The following is a 22,098-nucleotide window of genomic DNA, read 5'->3' on the forward strand; positions in this document are numbered from 1 at the left end:
GCTGATAATTGCGTTTCATCCATCCATCAACGGGATGATGGCTTTATAAAAGTCAGACCTTTCCCTTGGAAGAAAACTAATTATAATAATAATAATAGTTCTTGGTATCTATTTTTAAAAGAGGTATTCTCATTTCTCGTCCCACCTGTACTTTGGATTAATAGCTGCTTCTGTAGTGACAAGCGTGAACCAGTTGGGTGTCCTGGTGAAGGCACCAGCCTAGAAAGGGGTAGACCGTGAGTTCTTCCTGCCTTGGGCACAAAGCCAGCTGGGGGACCTTGGGCCAGTCCCTCTCTCTCAGCCCTGGGAAGGAGTCACTGGCAAACCACCTCTGAAAAACCTTGCCAAGAAAACTGCAGGAGGGACTTGTCCGGGCAATCGCCAGGAGTCATCACTGACTTGAAGGTGAAAGAAAGAAAGAGGGAGAGAGAGATCTAGAGAGAGAAATGTAGAAAACCTGGCTTTTGTGCCCGCTTGTCTAGGACGTGCCAGAGTGAATTCTGATAGCAATCCAGTTTGGGCTGCAGGGCAACGAGGTTTGCCTATCCAACCTTTCCAAACTACCTGTATACAATGCTTGGACTAGTGGCTGGTGGCGGGCAACCCAGCTTGGCATCTGCGCAATCCCAAAATTACAGAACCACCCTCTTACATTTGCTCACAGTAAATGCCTCTGGCTTAACCTACTGTGGCCTGTTCAAGGAATTGTGATTAAGCAGGCCAGGATGATGGGGGCTCCATGCCATCAAATGGTTCACGCTGTGTGAACCCATTGAAGGGTGGAGGGCGGTCCTTCTGCGCCTTTCTTGGACTCGGTTGCACGGGGGCCACCCACGAAACCTCAGCCGTTGCAAAACCTTGGACTGCTTTGCACGAGATACTTAACCTCGGTTAACCTCTTTTGTGTATTTGCACATCACATCGAACTGTAAATTAATCAAGTGGGCTGGAGTTCCATTGCTATAAACAGCTATTCGAGGTTCACTCTCAGCAAGCATAGTGTGGAGGGTGGGGTGAAGGGAGACAGGCGCACCCCTTGCATCTCAGTGATATTTAATTCAGATAATGTCCTTAACCCACTGTTCATAGACAGTTCTGCGCGGACGGTTTCAGATGGAGCTTTCTGCAGCATTTGATCTGTTTCCCTCCCTCCGTTGCTCGTGCAGTTGCACTTTTGGATTCACTTCGGTCCTAGGCAGGTAAACAGCGAGAGAGAAGGAAAACCTCCTGTCTGGGATTCCGGCACCCCTGTGTCTATTTTCAGCCCTATGGCAAGCAGTTTAATTTAGGCACAAAACTTCTTGGGGTCTGTGTGACCCTGACCCTGATCTTGGGTGCCGGGGGGGCGGGCGGGGGGGAGTTCAGTTGGAATATATGGACTGTTTGCCACCTTGAGTTATATATGAACAAGGCAGGATAAAATGACGACAACAACATTAGTCCCAAATCCATCAAGGCAACTTGTCCTGAAAAGTCTAACGAGGTTCAGGCAGGGATGGCTCCCTGCTAGACGAGAGATTACCCAGCAAGATAATCTAAGACACTTAGAATATGGTTTTTGCAGAAAAAGAGAAACTGTTTTAAGAAATAATTAAATTGATCCAAAGGGAAGTGACAATAATCACAGATGTCCAAAGCATAGAGTAGTATAAACATATTTAAGTAACCATGAGGGTTAATTGTTAATTAGTGTTAAGGAACAATTCAGGGGAAGATAAAAAGAAGGGGGGGAAGGGAAGCTACGAGAGTGCTTTATAGGAAAAATGTCTTTTCTAGGGTCGTTTTGCTTTTTTAAACATTCTAAACATCTTTTTGTAACCGTATTTTCACTTCAACCTAATAATAATAATTTATTCGATTTATTACATTTAAATGCTGCCCAATTCCCAACAACTCTGGGCAGTTCGCTCTTCGTTTTTGCTTTTTTTTTTATTGTTTGCTTTACTTAATAAAAAAGAAACAGTGAAAAAAAATAAACTCAGCCTGCCACAACATGTTCTGTGAATACATCTGGTTGAGTATGTCGTGCCAACCCAGCCATGCAGTCTGTAGGGCAGGGTTTCTCAGCCTTGGCAGCTTTAAGCCATGTGGACTTCAACTCCCAGAATTCCCCAGCCAGCTGGCTGGGGAATTCTGGGAATTGAAGTCCACATGTCTTAAAGGGATCTTTCTGAACTTAACCCTTTGAGTTGTTGGTTTCATGTTTTCCAATAACAGCCTGTTTGCTGATTATGGTTCTCCCCTTGGAGTCTCTTCTGCAGCTGTTGGACCTGTGTTGGGTTTCCATTAGTTGTTGACAGCTCCTAGCATCCTTGTCTGATATTGAGAAAAGCTAAGCAAGGCCCACCCTAGCTAATACTTGGATGGGAGACCACTAGGAAATCCCAGAGAAGGTGAAAGCCACCCTGGAGGAACTCAGTGGCAATTTCCATATTGTTGTTGAGAAAATATTTGTAAACTCATCAGGAGCCTAGGTCAATTTAAAAGAGATGATTATGTTGTTGGTCGTGCAGTCAGCCAGATGTTTAGACTGGATTTGGCATTTTTATCCACCTATCGAGTCCTTCCCGAGAACTTGGGATAGGCAGATGTTTGATGGTGTGAAAGGTATCGTCGCAGGATGGAAGCTGTTCCAAGTAAAGCCACCTTTTGCAATTGACTGATGGTGATTTTGTCAATGTTGATGGTGTTCAAGTGGTGCTCCAGATGTTTTGGGACTGCACCCAAGGTGCCTATTACTATTGGTACTATCTCTGCTTTCGTTTGCCACAGTCGTCCTCCTTCCATTTGCAGGTCTTTGTATTCTGTGCTTTTCTCCAGTTCTTCCTCTTCTCTTCTGCCGTCTCCAGGTATTGCAAGGTCCAGTGTCCACTGTCCACTGTCCAGACTGTTTTGTCTTTCTTATCCACAACGGTTGAGTCTGGGGTGTTGTGTGGCAGGTGCTGGTCTGTTTGAATTCTAAACTCCCAGAGCACTTTGGCTTCTTCATTGTCTATTTTGTGGTCCCACCAGTTCTCGCAGGCAAATTTTTATTATTATTATTATAATATTTAAATTTACTGGCCGCCGAACTCCAGTGGACTCTGGGTGGCTGTTTCCTTAACCCAGTACTGAAACACTCCTATCTTACAGGACCCAGGAAGTTCTTTGCAACATCGTTCTCCCCACAGATGAGGTTGGCCCCGCGTGAAGATGCGGTTGTGTTCCTGGAAATGGGAGCCAGATTGTCAGAGCCCATGAGATGGCTATTTTAATTATTTTTTGGTCTATACCTTGGCTGCTGGTTATGCATTTTATGTTGCTCTTGCTGATGCAGCCAGTGTCACCATGGCGAGCCGGGCGGTCATATAAACTGAATAAATAAACAAATTCTTTTATGGATGTTTATTACTTTATTGTTTTAATTAGAATGTAATGCATCACTTATTACCTTATATTTTAGATAACTACTGATAAATCTATTTTATTGTACTGCTGATGCGCGTGCCGGAAAAAATAGACTTCCAACGATGCCAAGGCTCTGATACGTAGATTTACTGCAGCGAAGTTAATGAAGCCATTAAGAAAGAATTCCAGCAACTGCTATTTATCAAACGCAAGCCCTGTTTAGTATGAAATCACTAAAGGTTCCGATTCTTGTGCCTCTTCCTTCTCCATATGTTGTGTAACAGGACAGAAGCCACTTTCTCTTAGCTGGGAATGAGAGTATCCACCTGTCTCGTTTTGGTAACAGGCTGGTTAGGCTGGTTGCTTGTGACCTTGTGAGAACCTGCTCTTGAACTCATGGTTCACAGATGACCTCTGCAAGATGAAGCGACAGAAAGGAAGCCTGGAGCCCCAGTGGTGAAAAATGAAGAGTGAACGCAACTGAACCTAGATACAACTCCAAGTTTGGGCCTATCCTGCGACAGTAAGGGCTGCAAAGCAAGGATATTTCTCTTCTTTACTGTACTTCCAGCAGCCTTGTTTAAGAAGATCTGGACCCTTTGGGGAGTGGAGGATGAGAAGACCTGCCCCGAGGCTGCTGTGACTTGATTGTGAAGCTCTTTGAGGACACCACTGCTTGATTTGCTTGGAGCGGCATGCATCGAGGACAGAATCCATTGAGATGAGTGGAGCAGTGGTTTGTAATGTTATATGAGGAAGTTAGCTCTTCTGTGGTATGAACTCAGCCACCAACAGGTTACAGGCTGCCTCTCCTGGCTTCTCTGAGCAGCTAGAAAAGGGGCCGGACCTTGGATTCATAAGGGGGTCAAGTCATCTCTGAGGGAAGGAGTGATAGCTTGCACCTTGAAGGAGGTGGCGACATGTCCTCTCCTCTCCTGAAGAATCTCTCCTTCAGTCCAGAGGTCTCAAGCAGCTTCTACCTGGTCTCTGGTCTTCCCTTCCTGAGAAAGCTTGTTATAGCATGGTTGGGATTTGCTTAAAGGGAATTCTGGAAGAAATGGACCATCTAGTCCTTTTCAGTCTGACATGATGTTGGTTGTTCTTATGGATGACCTGGGGCAGGTCTTGGATGAAGGAATGTAGCTCTCAGTGGTCTTCAGTACTATTGATCATGGTATCTTTCTGGACTCCTTGTAGGATTGGAGGCTGAGGGCTAGAGGCACTGTATTACAGTGGTTCCACTTCCACCTCAGTGGGCAGATCTATACAGTAGTAGTGCAAGAGAAGAGTTCAAGCCTTGACCACTCCATTGTGGGGTACCTTCTCCCCAATTGTATTTGACATCTACATGAAATTACTGGGAGGGGGTCAACTCTTGGTTCAAGATGAGGCATCATCAATACACAGATGCTGCCAAGCTGTAGGTCTCCTCCCCAGATCAAATGAGATGCTGTGACCACATGGTGGCTGTTAGCATGGGTTTGGGACAAAACAGGCCCCATTTAAATCCCACCAAGACAGAGTGGTTAGTTGTCCAGAAATCACCTGGCCCCAGATTATTCCATCTTTCATTCTTAATGGGGTTACATTTCCCCTGAAGGAGGTCATTCAGGATCTGTGGGTTCTTCTGGACTCGTCGTTCCTCCTAGAAGAGCAGGCGGACGCTGCGTGTGACATGCAGCCATTTCTAGAACAGGATGTCCTGCCAACTGCCGCTCATGCCTTCATCATCTCACAGTTGGATTACTGCAGTGCGTTCCAGCTGGGGCTCCCTTTGAACACTATTTGGGAACTGATCTGGTCCAAAATGCTGTGGTGAAACACATGAGACCAGTTTAGCAACTCATGCCCATCTTGCAGGAACATCATTGGCTAGCAGTGGCTTTCTGAGTACAATTCAACACGCAGATCCTTACCATCAAACCCTTCATGACTCCGGTCCCCATTTCTTGTACAACTGCCTCTCCCAAATAGACCCTTCCAGTTGGGAAGGTATGCTTGGGATCCCCTGCCCCTGGAGCATTTGGGGGATGAGAACATGGCTTTCTCCTTGGCTGCCCCAACCCTTTGGAATCCTCTTCTTCTGAAAGGATTTCTCTATATTTCTCTAGGTGTCCGTGGAGGTGAGTCAGAAAGGCTGTGATGGTGGCCACCACCCCATGATTGAAACCCCACCCCTTCAGGTAAAAGGTGTGGCTTTGACTGCCATCTTGGTCACCGTCTCCCCTCTTCCCTTCCCCCTGTGAACTTACCTGTATGCTTACTCGTGTTCTGGAGGCAGGGAAAAAACACCCTTTTTCATCCAGTCTGGGTTGGTAGGAATGCTGTAATGGCCCTGGGGATCATGGTTTGATGGTTAGAGTTGCTTATTTTCTTTTTATGATTTTCTGTCCTACAATGCTTTTATGATTTCAAAGGTATGACAATGCGTTTTACTATTGGAGCCACCCTGAGTCCTAGGTGGCATACAAATATTGTATAATAAATCAGCGGAACCATAAACTACCCAAACGGTCTGAAGAATCTCTATGAAGGGTCAGTGTGTTCTACAAAGTCAACTGCTATGTCTTTAGCTGACATGATTAATTGTGTTGTGTGAAGGCAGCTGTTACGGCAGATCATGTCATTGTCAGCCAACCATCGGAAGACTCTTCTGGTCACGATGCCGTATGGACATGCACCAGAGAACTGGGTTCAGCTGTGTTGTGCAATGAAGCCATCACAAGATCACCACTGCACAACTGGAGCCCATCAACTATCAGCCTGCCTTGAGATGGACTTCTTTGGAGTCAAGAAGCTTGTCTGGACCAGCAATAGACCCTCCCCTGGACACTTGGGCTCAAATTGGGCAATATGAAAAGATGATTTGATCCAGGTTGGTATTTCTCTGGAGCTGTATCCTTTCTAGCATAGCATAAATCAACGATTTAGCTTCTGTTCCATTCATAAATATGGCTTGTTCTCTGTTAATTTTCTTTTCTATCCCTTTACATTAAAAGATAACAATTGTTCAGCCTCTCGGTTAACCATATGTTGTTTGGTGTTTGGTAACCTACTGCAGTCTTGGTCTTCGTTGAACATATGTTGCCTATAAGAAAATGCCTAAATGCGCAGCTGGGCGATATCTCTGTAAGGGCCAATCAAAATGTCACAGAAGAGCTGAGCTGGGTTTTGGAGTTTTCCTGAAACTGAAGCAAGTATTAAGGCAGGGTAGAAAGAAAGCCTGATAAGAAAAGCCTCTGTTCAGGCTGATAAGATTTAGAGCACACTGAGACCGTAGGTGGGTTGAATTTGCACGACCTGCTGGACCCTGAACCCCATTTCACAAAACCCGATGATGGTGTACAATAACATGTGCCCAAACAAATCACACTATGGCTTAACATCATGGTTTACACAACCTGTGAAGACAATGGCTCAAATCTAAACTCTTTAAAATGTTTGATAATGTTTTTATTTCAAGAATCGCTTTTTATCTTTTTATAATGATTGCGTTTATCCATTTGTGCTTTTATTTAATTGTTGTACGCCACCCAGGGTCGCTTTGTGTGAGATGGGCGGCTATATAAATGTGACATATAAATAAATCATGAATAAATAGAGTGAGCCGTAGATTCCAAGTCAGTTTCAGCCTCTTTTAGCAGTCAGCGTGTTTGCGTGGCCAAGAAGGTCAACATGGCAGTTGTGACGGTGGTTTCGTGCCCATAAAAAGGCAGAGCTTTGATAGCACTGCTGCAGCTGCCATCTTGACTTTTTTGACCTCATCTTGCAGACACTTCTGTCTTGCAGAATGGGTGATGCAGTTCAGAGGAGAAGACAGCAGAAGGTTTCAGAACCCTACAGAGGCCCGAAACTGGCAAACTTTATATTTTTAAACGTAGCAGATTGACTGCTGGGTGTTTCCCAGCACCCCCGGCGTGTTCTCAGAAACTGTAGAGCACAAAGCAGATTTGTGTAATCCACCTTGTGGCCTTTCCCCTTCACACCTCCTTCTGCTATTCCAGTGTTTCTCAACCTTGGCGGTTTGAAGAAGCAAGGCTGGCTGGGGAATTCTGGGAGTTGAAGTCCATACATCTTCAAACCGCCAAGGTTGAGAAACACTGAGTTAGACTGTGATCGTATAATTATCAGACATGATTCCTCCCACCTTAAGCCAATTTCCTCTCCCTGCTTTGCTCATTGAAGAAGAGATCTGCAAAATGTAAGGGCCAGATATCCACCATTCTGGACATTCTTGTTTGTTCTTAGAAAAATACTGCAGTATATTGAATTTTCTCCGTGGTCCAGAGAAGCGGTAGGCGTCCTTCCTTCATTGCAAGTGTCCAAGCAGAGGCTGGCCAGCCCTCTCTTTGGGATGTGTTAATCTGGATTTTAAGGCAGAGCAGGAGAGGGGGGGCTGGATGACCTCAAAAGCCCCTTCCTTGTAGGCGTCCCTAGTGCTTTTGCTACGTGAAGGACCGATGGTCCCTTTCTTTTGCTTGGGTGAAAGAGGAGACACAAGCCTGCACTTTTAATTCTGTTTTTCTCACTTCAAGCAGCAATCATTGGAACACGGAGGCTGATGGGTAAGGAAGTCACACCACGTTGGGATGGGTCCCCTCATCTGGAAACTGATTTTTTCCCAAGCGTGCAGCAAGGGCTGGGGTGAGAACCAGGGAGGAACGATCCCATGGTTTCCGTTTGCAGAGGGTGCCCCAAGCGAGCCTCCAGGTCTCTGGTTTCCCCAATTAGTAGGACCGGGGAGGGGGTGGTGGAAGTTGGGGGGTGTTTTGCCAACTCTTTTCTGCTCCTGTCCCAAAGTAAATGTCATGGGCCTTTAACAGGGGTGCAGAGAAGAGTTATGACAGGTGCAACGTCTCTGATCGCAGAGTATCAGTAGTGGGAAAATGAATATTGGCAGAATCCTCTATTTGGCACAACTGTACACACATCTACTGGGACCAATTATCACTTGGTTTGGTAGAACCTGGTATTTTCACTTGTCTCTGGGCCTTCCCTCACCTACCCCTAAGGACGGCACACACATGCTCTGGCAATCTCTCTTTCCGCCCTGCTCATAAGGAGAGGTTTAGAGTCCTTGGAGGGAGGAGGAAATCGCCCCTTAAGAGTCCCATGCTGGTTGGAGAAGTGGGGTCAGTCTTGTTCAAAATGGTTTGGATAGGAGTGAAAAGGGATCCCACTAAGAGATCCCCAGGGGAATCAGCATCTCGAACTCAGGACCAGGGACTGTGCTAAACCACAGCAATACGCTTCCCTGACCCTTTGGGTGGCATTGCAGCCAGGGGACCCCTGGGGGACAGGGGAATTAGCCTCGCATCGTTGGCCCCTTCAGGCGGGCTCCCCTCTCTTCCCATCCCAAAGTGCTGTCTTCTGGGACATTTTGCTTTGAGCAGCGATAAAGCCCGGCTCTTACAAACCAGGCTGTCCCCCTGGGCTCCCCATGCGCCCCCCCCGGCCAGGTCCCCAAGTCAATCCCAGCTTGGAAATTGCATGTCCCTGAATGCATTGGCAACGGCAATGAAGCTGGACAGAGCAAGTAAACTCGGTCTCTCTCCCAGATCATGGCCACAACATCCTGCTGCTACTCGGGCTGTTTTTAAGCGTGGATTTAGTGCTCTGCTAGAAGAGCGCTAAACCTGTGTTCAGTTGACGTTGCGCTCCCTTTGAACGCAAAAGGCTTGCATAAAGCCAGAACTAGTTTGGAAAGATGGTTAGAACATCAGTCAAAACTCACCTCCCTTCCCATCCTTGCCCCAGCCGTGAAACAAGAGCGACTGATGAGTCTCTGGTAGCATTTGATGGGTGGGGAGAAAACAATCACCAATCCTAGTCTTTAACACAGTGTCTCTCAACCTTGCAACTTTAAGAGGTGTGGACTTCAACTTCCAGAATTCCCCAGCCAGCCAGGGCTTTGTGGGGCTGGCTGGGGAATTCTGGGAGTTGAAGTCCACACCTCTTAAAGTTGCAAGGTTGAGAGACACTGCTTTAACATATCCTGGGTATCACACACAAGGGCAGACTCATTTGCTGGCATCACCCGTGGCAGGATAGGGGTTGGCAGTGAAGGAAGCAGATTTTATTCTTGTGTTAAAGGCCAATTTCCTGAACTCGAGAACTAATAAAACAGTTCTTTAATTTGGCCACGGAAAAAGGCCTTCTGTCTCTTATCAGCAGGCAGAATGGCTGAGTTCACCCACCACCCTTCATTTGGTCTTTGAACGAACCCATTTTCTGAATCTGCACAATACCTTGGGCCATAAACGAATCTCACGGGCCAAGCCATAAAATACCCAACTGATGCTCAACCCAGCCGGGCTTTGCTCTCTGCGCAAGTGCGGCCACTAGATGTGCCACTAACCTAAAAGGTGTGGGAACAGAGCTGCCCCCAAACCCACACCATCGGGCCACCATCTGGACAAGAAGCTATTTTCTGTGTCAAAATCATCTCTTGTTACATTTTGGTTTGCTTCTCCGTTTTTATTCAAAAGAGTAGGGTTCTAGTTTTGCTGCCAATTCCTGCCAAAAATCTCTCGTCTGGGTAGTCCGGATCTCCAGATAATTCACAAGTCCTGGGATTTCAGTCCACCATTTTTGGGGTGCTTCCAGTGGGGCTTTGGGGTTCCTGGGGAGTAACCACCTCCTCAGTTGCTATAGGTTTGGAGCAGCAGAAAGCAAGCCAGCTCTGCCTGGCACTGCCAACCTTTTGCAGTTTCTCTTCTCCAGCTCCGCCTGGTCCCTGCATTTCCCTCCTCCGATGCCATCTTCTCAGCCAGGCGCTGCCTTTACGAGCCCACTGTGGGGAGTCTCCTTGCATTTTCCAAAGGCCTCAGGAAGTCTCATTTAAGACAGCCTGGCAAACAGGAACACGTCTCCTTCACCCGCATCAGAAAGGAATCGATGTGCTTTACGCTTCTGCTCTTCGGCCCCAGGGCCTGCAAAGCCCTCTCGGTGCTGGGGGGCTCCTGCCTTTGGCTGGACGGCAGAAGGACTCGGACGGCTTCGCTATCATGGAAAGGGGTTCCTCCGTACTTGCGTTCGAGTCTCCGGCGGATCTGCCAAGGACACGCAGGGCAATGGACAAGAGTTCGGGAAAATCCTGGCTGGAGGGTGTCCCTGGGAGGCACCGCTTTGCAAATTCTTTCCAGTTTATGTTTATAGGGTGCAAACTCCAGGTTTGGTTTTAAATAACACCTCCCAGCAAGTTCTTAGCCCTGTGCTCACTGTAGACCAGTGTTTCTCAACCTTGGTCACTTTCAGAGGGGAATTCTGGGAGTTGAAGTCCACGCCTCTTAAAGTGTGGACTTTAATCCAGGGTACAGGAGGAGAAGAATCACCGGTCTGCTTCTGTGCATTCCCAGCCTTGCTCCTTAAGGGGAAGATCTCCTTCCCCAACCTGGGCTCTCCAAATGGGTTGGCTAACCACTCCCAGCATGGCTTGGGGGCAACTCCCAGGGAGAAGAAGGGGCTCTCGGGGCTCCTCTGTGCTTGGACCCATGGCAATGGGGTGGCGGGGGCTGCTTTATTCAGGGTCCAGGCGCATCAGCTCGTTCCTCACCTTCTGCACGGACTGGCTACGTCCAAAGTCCTCCAGCTGCTGACAGAAACCCAGGTTGGGGTTGGCCACTGGCCGCACAGCCTTGACCGCCTCAAGGGCCTCGTGCCAGCCCAGCTGCGTCACCGCCATGAGGTAGGCCAGGACGATGGTGGTGCTGCGCGAGATCCCCGCCAGGCTGGAAGGCCAGATGAGGAAGGAGGTCAGAGCCCAGGGCTGTCTCGTCCTCGGCCACCCTCTCTCCCCCAGCTTCCCCATGAGTGACATGGCCCTCGGAAAGCCCCAGGGTTGCCAGGGACGTTTACTAGGGCGCTCTTGGTTTGCATTGGCTGATGCTGGCTTTGCGTCATGTGTGAACCCAGCCACATGGGTTTGTAAACCACAGCTTACAGGTTAGTATAAAGTGTGATCACACTCGCTTTAGTTTGCAAAACATGGCTTATGGCTTGGCATAAAGGGTGAACCCAGCCATCTGGATTATGGCTTTATATGAAGTGTGAACACAGCTACTTTGATTCATAAACCATGGCTTATAGCTTAATATCCAGTGTGAACCCAGCCATCTGGATTATGGTTTAGTGTCAAGTGTGAAGACAGCCACTTTGGTTCACACATCATGGCTCATAGCTTAGCATAAAGTGTGAGCCTGCCTCTCTGGATTATGGCTTAGTGATTACACCAACTTTGGTATGTAAATCATGGCTTAGTACAAAGAGTAAAGCCAACCATCTAGGTTTGTAAATTATGGCTTATGGTTTAGCGTGAAGCATGAACCCATTTGGGCTGGCAAACTATGGACGATGGCTTAGCATTATGCGTGAAGCAGGCCACTTTGGCTTCTTCACAAACCACAATAAAACCATGTCTTAGGGTTTAGAGTATTTTATGAACCCAGCTGACAGTGCCTTCTTCAATGAACCCAGGCTAACCACGCCTGCATTGCTGGTTGACACAGAGGGTTCAAATGTCTTTGGCTACCCCCAGCTTGCCCACCTTGAGGGTCCCAGGTGTTTCCTCCCCACCCCACCAACAAACCTCCTACCCCCCCCCCCCGGATACTTCTACCTACCAATGAACAAGGCAGTTTCCTCCTTGCAGTCGACAGGCATGGATGAAGCGAATGCATTCCTTAAAATGCTTCTTGCTGGGGGGGGGGGGGGGCAGGGGAGTTGGAAGGAAGCAAAGCACCACATTTTAAAACAGCATTTCTCAACCTTGGCAACTTTAAGACGTGCGGACTTCAACTCCCAGAATTCTCAACTGTCGGTTGAGAAACACTGTTTTCTATCGTCCTCTATCAGCAGGAGCGTCTGCAGGGAGGGGTCCAGAAAGTCCAGAGGGGAGCTGCAACTGAGCAACTGAAGCTCTGCCCCTTTTTTACACGCATTGCACAGTCCAAGCCACCGTCTTGACTGTGTCGGGGGACACTTCCCTCCAGCAGCCCCCCTCAGACTTTCCAACTGTTCCCTTCGCCTGTTTTTTAACGTAATCTCTTGTTGAGCTCCCTGCCTTCTTCCAATCTGCTCTCCTCTGATTTCATTGCAGGCTTTTGGAAATGAGCCATAATGATCTATCACTTTTTATTTTAGTTTTGAATACTGTCGGTTGCCCTGGACAGATTTTTATGGGCAAGCAGACTATTAAACAGCAGATATCCATCTGCTGAGAACACCCCTCTTACGCTTGGCCTCGTCTGCCTCTTATAAACCTATGTTTGCAAAAAAGCACGCAACTGTTCATCGAGGCTTGGAGGCCAAGCCAGACATTCCCATCAAGATTTGGGTGGAGGTATCAGCTGAAATCGACACACCCAATTGGGGGGAAAAATCACACCCCATCCAAGATCATTTTGCCTGCTTTCACTGGGAGCTGAACACCCTGAATAAAGTTGCGACACTGGACTGAGGCAATACAGTCCAGCTTTCGCTCTTATCAAGTACAGTCAAGTGAAAAAGTAGATCAAATTGTTGATTTCTTCAACGTATTTCAACATACAGATATTTGATCTTCATTTCCATCACATTGATAAGATAAAGGGGATAAAGTGGTTAGATAAAGGGGATAAACAAATCTCACGCACCATTTACATCTTGTAGTCCTTTGTGTAATTTAAATAAACATAATGCTAATTTTGCAAGTGGACAAAATCAGGGCACCCCTACATTGATCGCTGCCTCAAATACCTGAAATTAGGATCAGGTAGCAATGATTAGGACATCATTAGAGGTGGGTTTCCTGCTCTTTTGCAGAGCGCGTGGGGCAGACTAGAGAGGCTGGTTGGTGCACATTCCTCAGTGCAAAAGTGCCATCTTTGAAACGCTGCATGATTGGCAGAAACCATCAGACGCAGCCTTCAATTGCCTGGAAGGGCCCTGGGGGGAAAGCAGAGCCCTGCATTTGGGTATATCAGGCCCTCCAGGAAGACCTGGATCACAAATCATTCTCCTCCTCCTCCCCCTTCCCAAGCTTCCCCATGTATTTTTCTCACTTCTGAGAAAGGAAGGGGAAGATGGATGCACTCCACAAAGGGCCACCCTTCTTCCCCTTCAGTTGCTGACTTTTCTACTGGCCATCCACTGTTCCTCTGCGCTTACAGCAACCTGCAAGACAGGCAGGCAGGCAGGAACCCATCACCTGGCTTGTCTTTCATTAGGTCAGAAATAGTTTCATCTGCCAAGTTCTGCATTTCTAGGGAAGTTTCTGAAATAGGGAAGCGTAAGATACAGCAGCTTCCAGCATGCTATCGTAGCAAACCACTTCCACATTGCTGCCAAGTTAATAGCCTCCAGGCAAAGGTACCCCCTCTCCCTAACTGGCTGCTTCTGTCTTACCCCCTCTGGTATTTTAAGTTAAAGTCTCTGAGTTGGATTAGAGTTCTGGTAACTTGATGGACACATCCATCTAGCTTTCTTGGCAACAATGTGGAAGTGGTTGCTACGATGTGCTTCTTTTGAGATGCTTCCCAGCCTAGCCTACCCTCTTGGCAGTTCCTGGTGGTCTCCCGTCCAAGTAATAACGAGGCCCAAGCTTTTCAAGGTCAGCCAAGGTCAGCTGGATGCTGCTATATCTTCTGCTTTCCTATTTTGGAAACTTCCCTAGAAATGTGGCTTAAATATTGTCAGGGTGAGAGGGATGCAGTTCCCAAAATCCACTAAGATTTGGGGAAAGGGAGTAGGAAAGAGAAGGAGTATCTTTCATGCTATTCTCTTTGGGGATGACAGCAGTTGTAATCCATTATAAGTGGAAAGTTCTTCCTTGAGAGGTCTGTTTTCTTAATATATTCTTAATTCATAGGGGCATTTGCGAGGGAGGATTAAAGAATCAAGATGGCAGCCACGCCAATACAACTGAAGCATTGTGCATTGACGTGCATTGGGATGCATGTAAAAAAGAGGCTTCTTGACGTCTGGGACCCGCAGCGGCCTTGATGCCTTCCTTAAATCACACTGTTCTTCAAACATTGTCACATTATCTGAATTATTGCAGATCTTATCATTGTTCTTACTGTCATTATTTAAAGTAGCATTTCATTTTTTAAACACCCAAAGGGATGCATGAAACCTAGCCATAAACCTAACACAATAAAGACACCAACGTCATAAAGACAGTTATTAGGGCATAAACCTCACTCAACATCACGGAGAATCGTTTCTTAACAACCCTGTAAAGGCTGAAGGCTTTAAAAGCAAAAAGGAAGAAATATTGAAAGACTGGTGAAAAGCGGGAGATTTTTAACCCCTGCCTGTAAATCAGAAGAGGAAGGACTAGGCAAATTTCCCCAGGATTTCCATTCTGGTATTAATACTCAGCCAAGTCTTAAATTTTGTACCTCTTGGCTTAATCGTCTCATCTAAGCACGGCCTTTGCAAGAAATCTGGAGGCCCCGGCAGCTCTTGCCCAGTCCGCAACCCTGGCAGGTTTCAAAAGCCAATACCAGCCCTTTAAACTTGAGACCAGGAACAAAGGCAGCCCATGCAGACCCAGCCAGAAAGCAGATGGTTTCCTATTTCAGAAACTTCCCTAAAATGCTGCATTGGTGTCTAGGTAATATTTGAGCAGGTGGGTTTCTAATCCTTGCACATCTGAAAGACACTGGCAGGATGAAGTGCCAAGGACTGACACCAAACGCCTTCTCCAAAGAAGGATGCAACAGGAAAACATTCAAAAGGAATCTGGTCCCCACTACTTGTGTCCTGGGAGCCAACTGCTCCATCAGAGCAGTGTTTCTCAACCTTGGCCACTTTAAGAGGGGTGGACTTCAACTCCCAGAATTCCCCAGCCAGCATGGCTGGCTGGGGAATTCTGGGAGTTGAAGTCCACCCCTCTTAAAGTGGCCAAGGTTGAGAAACACTGCTTTAGAGCAATGCCAATCACAAGCAGGTTGAACGCCCCTTGCCCAAAGAACCAGAATCTCTGATCTGCGCTACTTCCATCTCACCTGCATTATGATTTAATAGATCCACTATTGCCTCCTCATTAAAAAGAACAAAACACAATTGATACTTACATGTTCGCCTCGGGCGTGTCTGGTAGAACGATTCGAAGGTAAGTGATGCCCTAGGAAAGAACATCAGTACAGGTGAGAATCATCTTCTCCAGAACTTCTGCAGGAGGGCTAACAACCCCTCTCACCTCGGCAGTCTTTCAACATGTTTGACTACAGTATTACCCTATCATCTCCATTTGGGATTAGCGTGCTGGGTGGGGAGGATGGGAAGCACGGTTCCATCGGAGAAGGCCATCATAAGCATTTAGGGGATTCCAAGCCCTCTTTAAGATCTCCGCAGCTTACAACGGGAAGACATAGTCTTCTCCAAAAAGAGCTCTAGAAATGTCTAGATACCTTCGTGAAGCTGTTAGCAAGGAATCGAGGCCACCTTTCTTCCTCCCTCCTCAAATCCTCCAATTCAGGGATAGCTTTGGCCCAGTGCTATTCACGTCCCCCCCCCCCCCAGGTGTATCTCAGCCGCATCCCAGGCTAACCCAGGTCATAACATTTCTCTGTTTATGCCTGGGGCCTCCTGGCTGAAGTTCAGACTCTGAGCTCTTCAGGGCAGGAGCCTGCAAAGACCCAGGGTCTATAACAATATGTTTTATTTTATTTTATTTTATATTTATTTATTTATTTATTTTTGTCTCCACCCATCTCGTTAAAAAGCGACTCTGGGCGGTTTACAGAGAAGGTAAAATCAATTAAAATGCAATATGAAAACAATCTTAAATCAATAATAAATAAATTCCAAGAATTGATGGAACTGGCGAGTAACTCGGGAGCGTCATCAGGGTGCCAGACACCCCCAGGATTGATTAGAGCTCTTATCACCCCAGGCAAGCTGGCAGAGCCAGGTCTTAAGTCCTTTCCAGGAAGCCGGGAGGGTAGGGGCCCGCCGCACCTCTTGGGGGAGAATATTCCAAAGGGCGTTTGGAATATTCCAATGTTGCTCATCCATCACCCACGACCAGACTATGAAGTGCTACCACACCGTTCCTGCCCAACCCGACAGAGCCGAGCCCCGCAGCTTTCAGTGGGGCTGAGTTCCAGGGTCTGCCGCCTGCAGCTTGATCCGGCGTCTGCCATCTTGGGCTGCCGCGCCAGATGGCCACCCCTGGTGACCCCGTACCGGAATGAAGGGCTGCGGAGACTCATGGATGGAAACGATGTGGGTGATATTGTTCTTGCTCAGCTGATCAAGGTCTTTGGCATCTAGCAGAAAATGGGGGAGGAACACAGAGCGATTGTTAGAGCCCTCCTTCTCCCTCTGGGCCAAACGCTCAGCCCGCCCTGGTGTCCTGAAGCAGGGAGGGCAATAAACAAACAAAATTACCTAATGCTGCTTCCTGAAATCCTAATTCCGAGCACAGCGCATACTTTGAAACACAGAGCCCCCTCGGCTGACGTCCGCCAGAACAAACCTGCTGTTTATTCCAGCTGTGGCTGACTCTCCAGAGCCTTGAAGAGCCTTTGTCCTCCTTCCAACTCACCATCTGGGACCCTTTTAACGAAACAATCACCCTAATATTTGTGCTCCCCAGATTCAGCCCAAGGGACCTCAGAAGGACTTGCAAATATGTTGAAGCAGAAGAGCTGTCACAGAAGGCTTTTCATCCTTGGAGCCCACATCCGCACCCAAGCATAGTTCACAGGCTGCAATTTCCCAGGTATTTTGCGATAAGCATATGTTATGCGATCAACACCTAGCATTACAGACGCGCCGATTCATTTGCTTTGCTTATTTTATCCTTTCTTAGAGGCTGAAATAAATGCGCTGGAAAACAGACACGACCAAACCGAAAGCAGAGGCCGTGAGCTTGCGCTGCGTTGATTGGTCTGCTTTCTGTGATGTCACCAAGAGCCCTCCCCTCCAACCCCTTTGAAAATTGACAATCTAAGTGACCAGGGGATAGACAATCGCAGTTTTTCTCTCCTGGGACCCTTCAGATATATTGGGGCTACAGCTCCCTGAATCTCCTCCCACTGGGGGCCCTGCTGCTGCCCCCCCCCCCGCTTAATGACACCCTCCAAGATTAGTAGGACTTTGTCATCTTTTTAATCAGTGTTTTTCAAACTTGGCAACTTCAGGATGGGTGGACTTCAACTCCAAGGAGGCTGTCATACTGAATCTTGCACTGGGGGGTTGGACTAGGTGACCTCCAACATCCCTGCCATTTATGATTCAGATTCCCCAATAAGTGGGATTTGGGGAGCCACCGAGGTAGAGAACTCATGGTGCTGGATAGGCAGAACTCCCAGGGTGAACCACACAGTGCACCAGGCGTCTGGACTGTCCACCAGTCTCTGTTTGTGGACACAGAGTGGCTTATGTCCCCCGAGACGCCAAAGCGACCTGCCCCAAAGCTGTGCAGGTTCCTCAGTCACCCTCACACCCGTTTCTACGTATTTCTGGCTGCTCCCGTGCCTGGGTTTTCAAAGTGATGGGTGCGTTTGTGTGTGTCTGGGCAATGTTCTTTAACAGTTCTTAGAAGTCCGGCTGGGAGAGCGCCCAGATCATTTTTCAGCCACGGCAGAACAGCTGGCAGTGACCCAACTTGGATAAGCCCCCCCCCCCCCCATGATGCACACTTGATGCCCTTTCCAGAGCAAATGCTGAGGCCAGCAGAATTGCACACCTGTCAGCAGGCTGAGCACGAGGAAGTGGCCATCGCATTAATCTACTCCTGTGTAGCCTGTGGAAAAGCCTCCAGGATGGGACGGTTCCTCACTGACCCCCCTCCGCTATCCCCCCTCCCACGTTACTCCTGGCCACAGCTCCATGCTTTTGCCATCTACCTGGCAGGTGGAACTATCAAGGTTTCTGCCTACTGGGTGTGGGTTCAAGCTTTGCCAAGCCGGGAAAATGCCAACCGCTCATCACCGCTTGATTCACCAATTCTGTAGCAGTTTTGCACTTCACTCACCTATGATGTTTCCAAGAAACAGTCCAGGGAGAATCTGTAAGATTCAAGAAAAAAAAATAGTGTACATATTTTTATGATGATTGCTCCACAACAGCCCTGTAAGATAGGTTGGGCTGGGAGGGGGACCTGGCCCAGAATCCCCCAGGAAGCTTCCATGGCGGGGTCGGGGGGGCTGGAACCTGGGTGTCCCCACTCCTGGTCCAGGGTTTTCCCTACTAACCGCCGCCCCCCCCCCGTCATTTTGCTATACTACAAACGCTACATTGGCATTTCCTGGGTGTTGTGTTTAGTTCAACTTCTCTACCACCTGGTGCCATAAGCTCATTCCTGTCTCCCTCTCTGCACTGCAACCCCTTCCCCCCTCCAACTGCCCCCCCACCTTATGCCAAGGTCACCATCTTCCCCCTTCCTACTTCCCCACCCATGTGGCTGCCTTGTTCAAACGCAGCTCCTCATGTCTTGGAAAAAGCCATAAAGCTGTAAAGCTGGGATGTTCAACCCCGACCTGTGGTCCAATACTTTGTATTTAACCCTCCCCCTATTTTTTACTTTAGCAACCAGCTGAAGAGAGTGGTGTTGGTGCAATATTTGGCAGGATTCACACAACACCCTAGTGTGGGCTACAAGGGAGGTGATCAAGTTGTGATTCATCGCACTGTAGAAAGCCAACCACTGTCAGCCTCTTGGGCATTGCAATAAATCTTAATATAGTTTATTTCTTTAGGCCTAAAATGCCACATGGAGCCCACACTTGGGCTTGCTAACCCAGTTTAGAGCTTAACATGTTGTGCAAAGCCAGCCAACCTGGAGCAAGAGAAAAAATAGTGCATTTCAGAGTGACAGACCCAAAGTCACCCAGCTGCTTCCATGCCCAAGGCAGGGTTAGAACTCACGGCCTCCTGATCGCTCATCCAGCACCTTCACCGCTAAACCCCCAAAGTGACTCGAAAGGGAACACCGCGCGCAAGACCGCATCGACGTGAGCCAGACCTTGTTCATGCCGTTGCCCATGATGCAAGGTGACCGCAGCCGCTGGGAAAGGAGACAGATGTCCTGGGCACAGGTCTCTCCTCTTTATCCCGAAGTCCAGTGATAGCCACTTCACTGGGCAGTGCCACGGTCAAGATTTACACCTCCAGCCGGCAGCCTCTTTCCTGTCCTTGGACCGTCCCCAAAAGCGCTCTCAATGTGACAGCTGCGTATTTCGTTGCAAAGAATAAATCTGCAGATGCTGCTGCTACACGTTCTCCTCCTCCTCCTCCAGGAAAAGATTCCTTCCTCGCCGGGTCAAAGAACCTGCTCCTAAAAATGCCATCTCTGGGGCCTTTTCTGGGCTAGCAGGCGGGCGGCCGGGGAAAACCCCACCTCGCTGGAAGCGGGGTGGGAGCGCCCTGGCCCAGCCACGTGGCCGTTGCTGCTGCATAACGCACGCTGCTGTGCGCAGAGAATGAACTCTTTTGTCTCCCTGCTCACAGACCAGCCAGGGCTGCTAAGGCCAGCTGTGTCTTCCTGGCGCCATGCCTTGGCACCAGGGCGGGGACGTGCCCCAGCCCGCCCCTGCTCAGCAAAGCAGCCCCCCCAGTTCCGGGAGGTCCCCGGCTTTGGAGGAGAGGTTCCTCGGGCCCAGCCACAGAATGGGTGAAAACAGCAGGCCCAGAACGAGCAACGCAAAGGAGAAGGCAGGGAGGGGGTCCTTCTGGGGCTGCAAAGGGTGATTCATTCCAACGAGCGTCAGGGGAGAGGAAGAGGCCGGGGAATACAATGTTCCCGAGCGAGTGGAATGTGCAAAGTCGGCGCTGTGGGGGCCGGTTAAACCCTTGGATGTCACCTCCCCAAAATAGAGTCTGCAGGATCAAGGCCACCTTGGCCCGCAGTGGAGGGTGGGGGGGAACAGGTTCCCTTGCAGCCACCGGCCCTTTGAATTGGTTTGGCAATAGGAACAGTGACAGGCGTAGCAGAGAATCAAGTCATCCTTTTATTTCATTCCTCTCACCCATTTTCTTCCTTGGGGGACAGGGGCAGCAGAAGAAAAGTGTCGGGGGGGCACATTTGGGCACACGAGGTCAAGTCAGTCAGGGGTAGAGCTGATGGACATAAAAAGGCCGTTCCACCTCCAGCCGCAAGGCTGCCACCCTCCCCCCTGCGCGCCTGCTGGCCGGGGGTCCTGGCGGAGCTCCATCCCAAACGTTCCGGGGGACCCTGACCCTCCTCTTCTCCTTCTCCAGACCGTTCCAGGAGCCCCCTCCCAGGAATCTCCACGGACAGGCCCCCGCCACGGAGCGCCCAGCTTTCTGCCCAGTTGTCTTCCGCCGCCTCCGCAGCTGACTTGGGGGGTCTGATCCCAGGGCTCTAGCCTCGCCAGGGCCATGGAACGAGCCTTGGCGTGCTGGCTGGGGAATTCGGGGAGTCGGAGTCCCCGCGCCCTAAAGTTGCGCGCTGGAGGAAGGCTGCCGCCGACTGAGGCGGCTCTCCTCCTCCCCGGCCGCCTGGGCGGCTCCTGGGGGATGCCGGGCGCCTGCGGGGGGCGCTTCCCAGCGGCGCCACAGCTGGAGCCCCGGGCGGCGCTGCGGGGCCTCGTCCGGAGGCAGCGGTGCCGTTCGGCTTCTCCGCGGGCGTGCCCACCTGCGCCGTGGGAGGCTCTGCCGGGCAATCCGCCAGGCGGGGGAGGGGGCAAGCTCCGCCACGGGTCCCAGGAGGGGCAGGATGCCCGGGGCGCCGGCCCGGGATGCCCGGCGGGTCCGGAGCGTCGCTGCCCGGGAAGCCGGACGGGGCTTGCAGCAGGCAGGGCATCTCCCGCTCCAGAGCCGCCGCCCGTCTCGGCTGGCAGCGACCGGCAGAAGGCCGGCGCGAGGCGGCCCCCCCGGCGATGCAATAATGCGGCGAGGGGACTTTCCTCCGCCCCCCTGCGAGGCCCCGCCTGCCGAAGCCCCGGTTGCCACGGCGACGGGACGCGCCGACGGGGGAAGGAGCAGCATGGCCAAGAACAAGGTGGGGCCGCGGGAGGGGCGGGGATCCCGGGGGGGCGTCGCCCTCTCGTGACCCTTCCACTCCCATCGTCCGCAGCCGCGCGGGCTGGGCGAGTCGGGAGAGGGCCTGGACGGAGCCCGGCCGGCTGGGGACCATGGGCGGTCCAGTCCCGCCCATCTGCCGCCCTGGGCGTTGAGCCGACGCGCTCACCACGCCCGGCTGATGCGGGAGTGGGTGATGGAGTTTGGAATCCACCCCGTCCCCCATCTCCACCCCGCCCCTCCGAGGGCGCCTGGTTGGAGCAGATGGGGCCACCCTCCCGATGCCTTTACGGTTGCGAGGGGGCCGGGGCAAGGCGTGATGCCAGCCGATGGTTGCGGGCAAAACGGGAAGGAACCGGGTCTGATCGCCCTAAGACCGGGGCAGGTGGAAGCTTTCTCGCTCCGCGATTTTCCCGCACACTGCAGAGGGTGGGACCAGATCGGTGTTTTCCGAACTGGGCCCTTTAAGAGAGGCGGACTTCAACTCCCAGCATTCCCCAGCTGGGGAATGCTGGGAGTTGAAGTCCACCCCTCTTAAAGGGCCCAGTTCGGAAAACACTGGAGGAGGTGGTCCTGGGGTGCCTTCCAGTCCTCTGATTCTCAAGTTCTTCTTGATGCGCTCTCCTATGCACGAGAATCGCTCTATGTGCTTCCTGTGGAATCCTTTGCAAAATGCCAGGAATAGGGCAGCTCCGGGCGTCTCTGCCCAGCCCCTGGACGACCACAGGATATTTG

The 22,098-nt window shown here is 50.1% G+C and overlaps 1 protein-coding gene across 1 annotated transcript; it reads right to left on the minus strand.

Annotated features, from left to right (window-relative positions):
• Positions 1-9,862: 9,862 nt before the first annotated feature.
• DUSP15 (dual specificity phosphatase 15) lies at positions 9,863-21,193 on the minus strand. Its single transcript, XM_088153470.1, has 7 exons — positions 19,346-21,193; positions 18,356-18,389; positions 16,561-16,643; positions 15,447-15,496; positions 12,009-12,083; positions 10,943-11,117; positions 9,863-10,439 (listed from the first exon to the last, which is right to left on the minus strand). The coding sequence occupies exons 1-7, from the start codon at positions 19,364-19,366 to the stop codon at positions 10,224-10,226; spliced, it is 654 nt and encodes a 217-aa protein (XP_088009596.1). The 5' UTR covers positions 19,367-21,193; the 3' UTR covers positions 9,863-10,223.
• Positions 21,194-22,098: the final 905 nt, after the last annotated feature.

The sequence above is a fragment of the Python bivittatus genome, unplaced genomic scaffold, assembly GCF_059951505.1.
Source record: "Python bivittatus isolate LINGU-HERP-01145 unplaced genomic scaffold, Pbiv_v1 ctg000700_np1212, whole genome shotgun sequence".
NCBI classification, from domain to species: Eukaryota; Metazoa; Chordata; class Lepidosauria; order Squamata; family Pythonidae; genus Python; species Python bivittatus.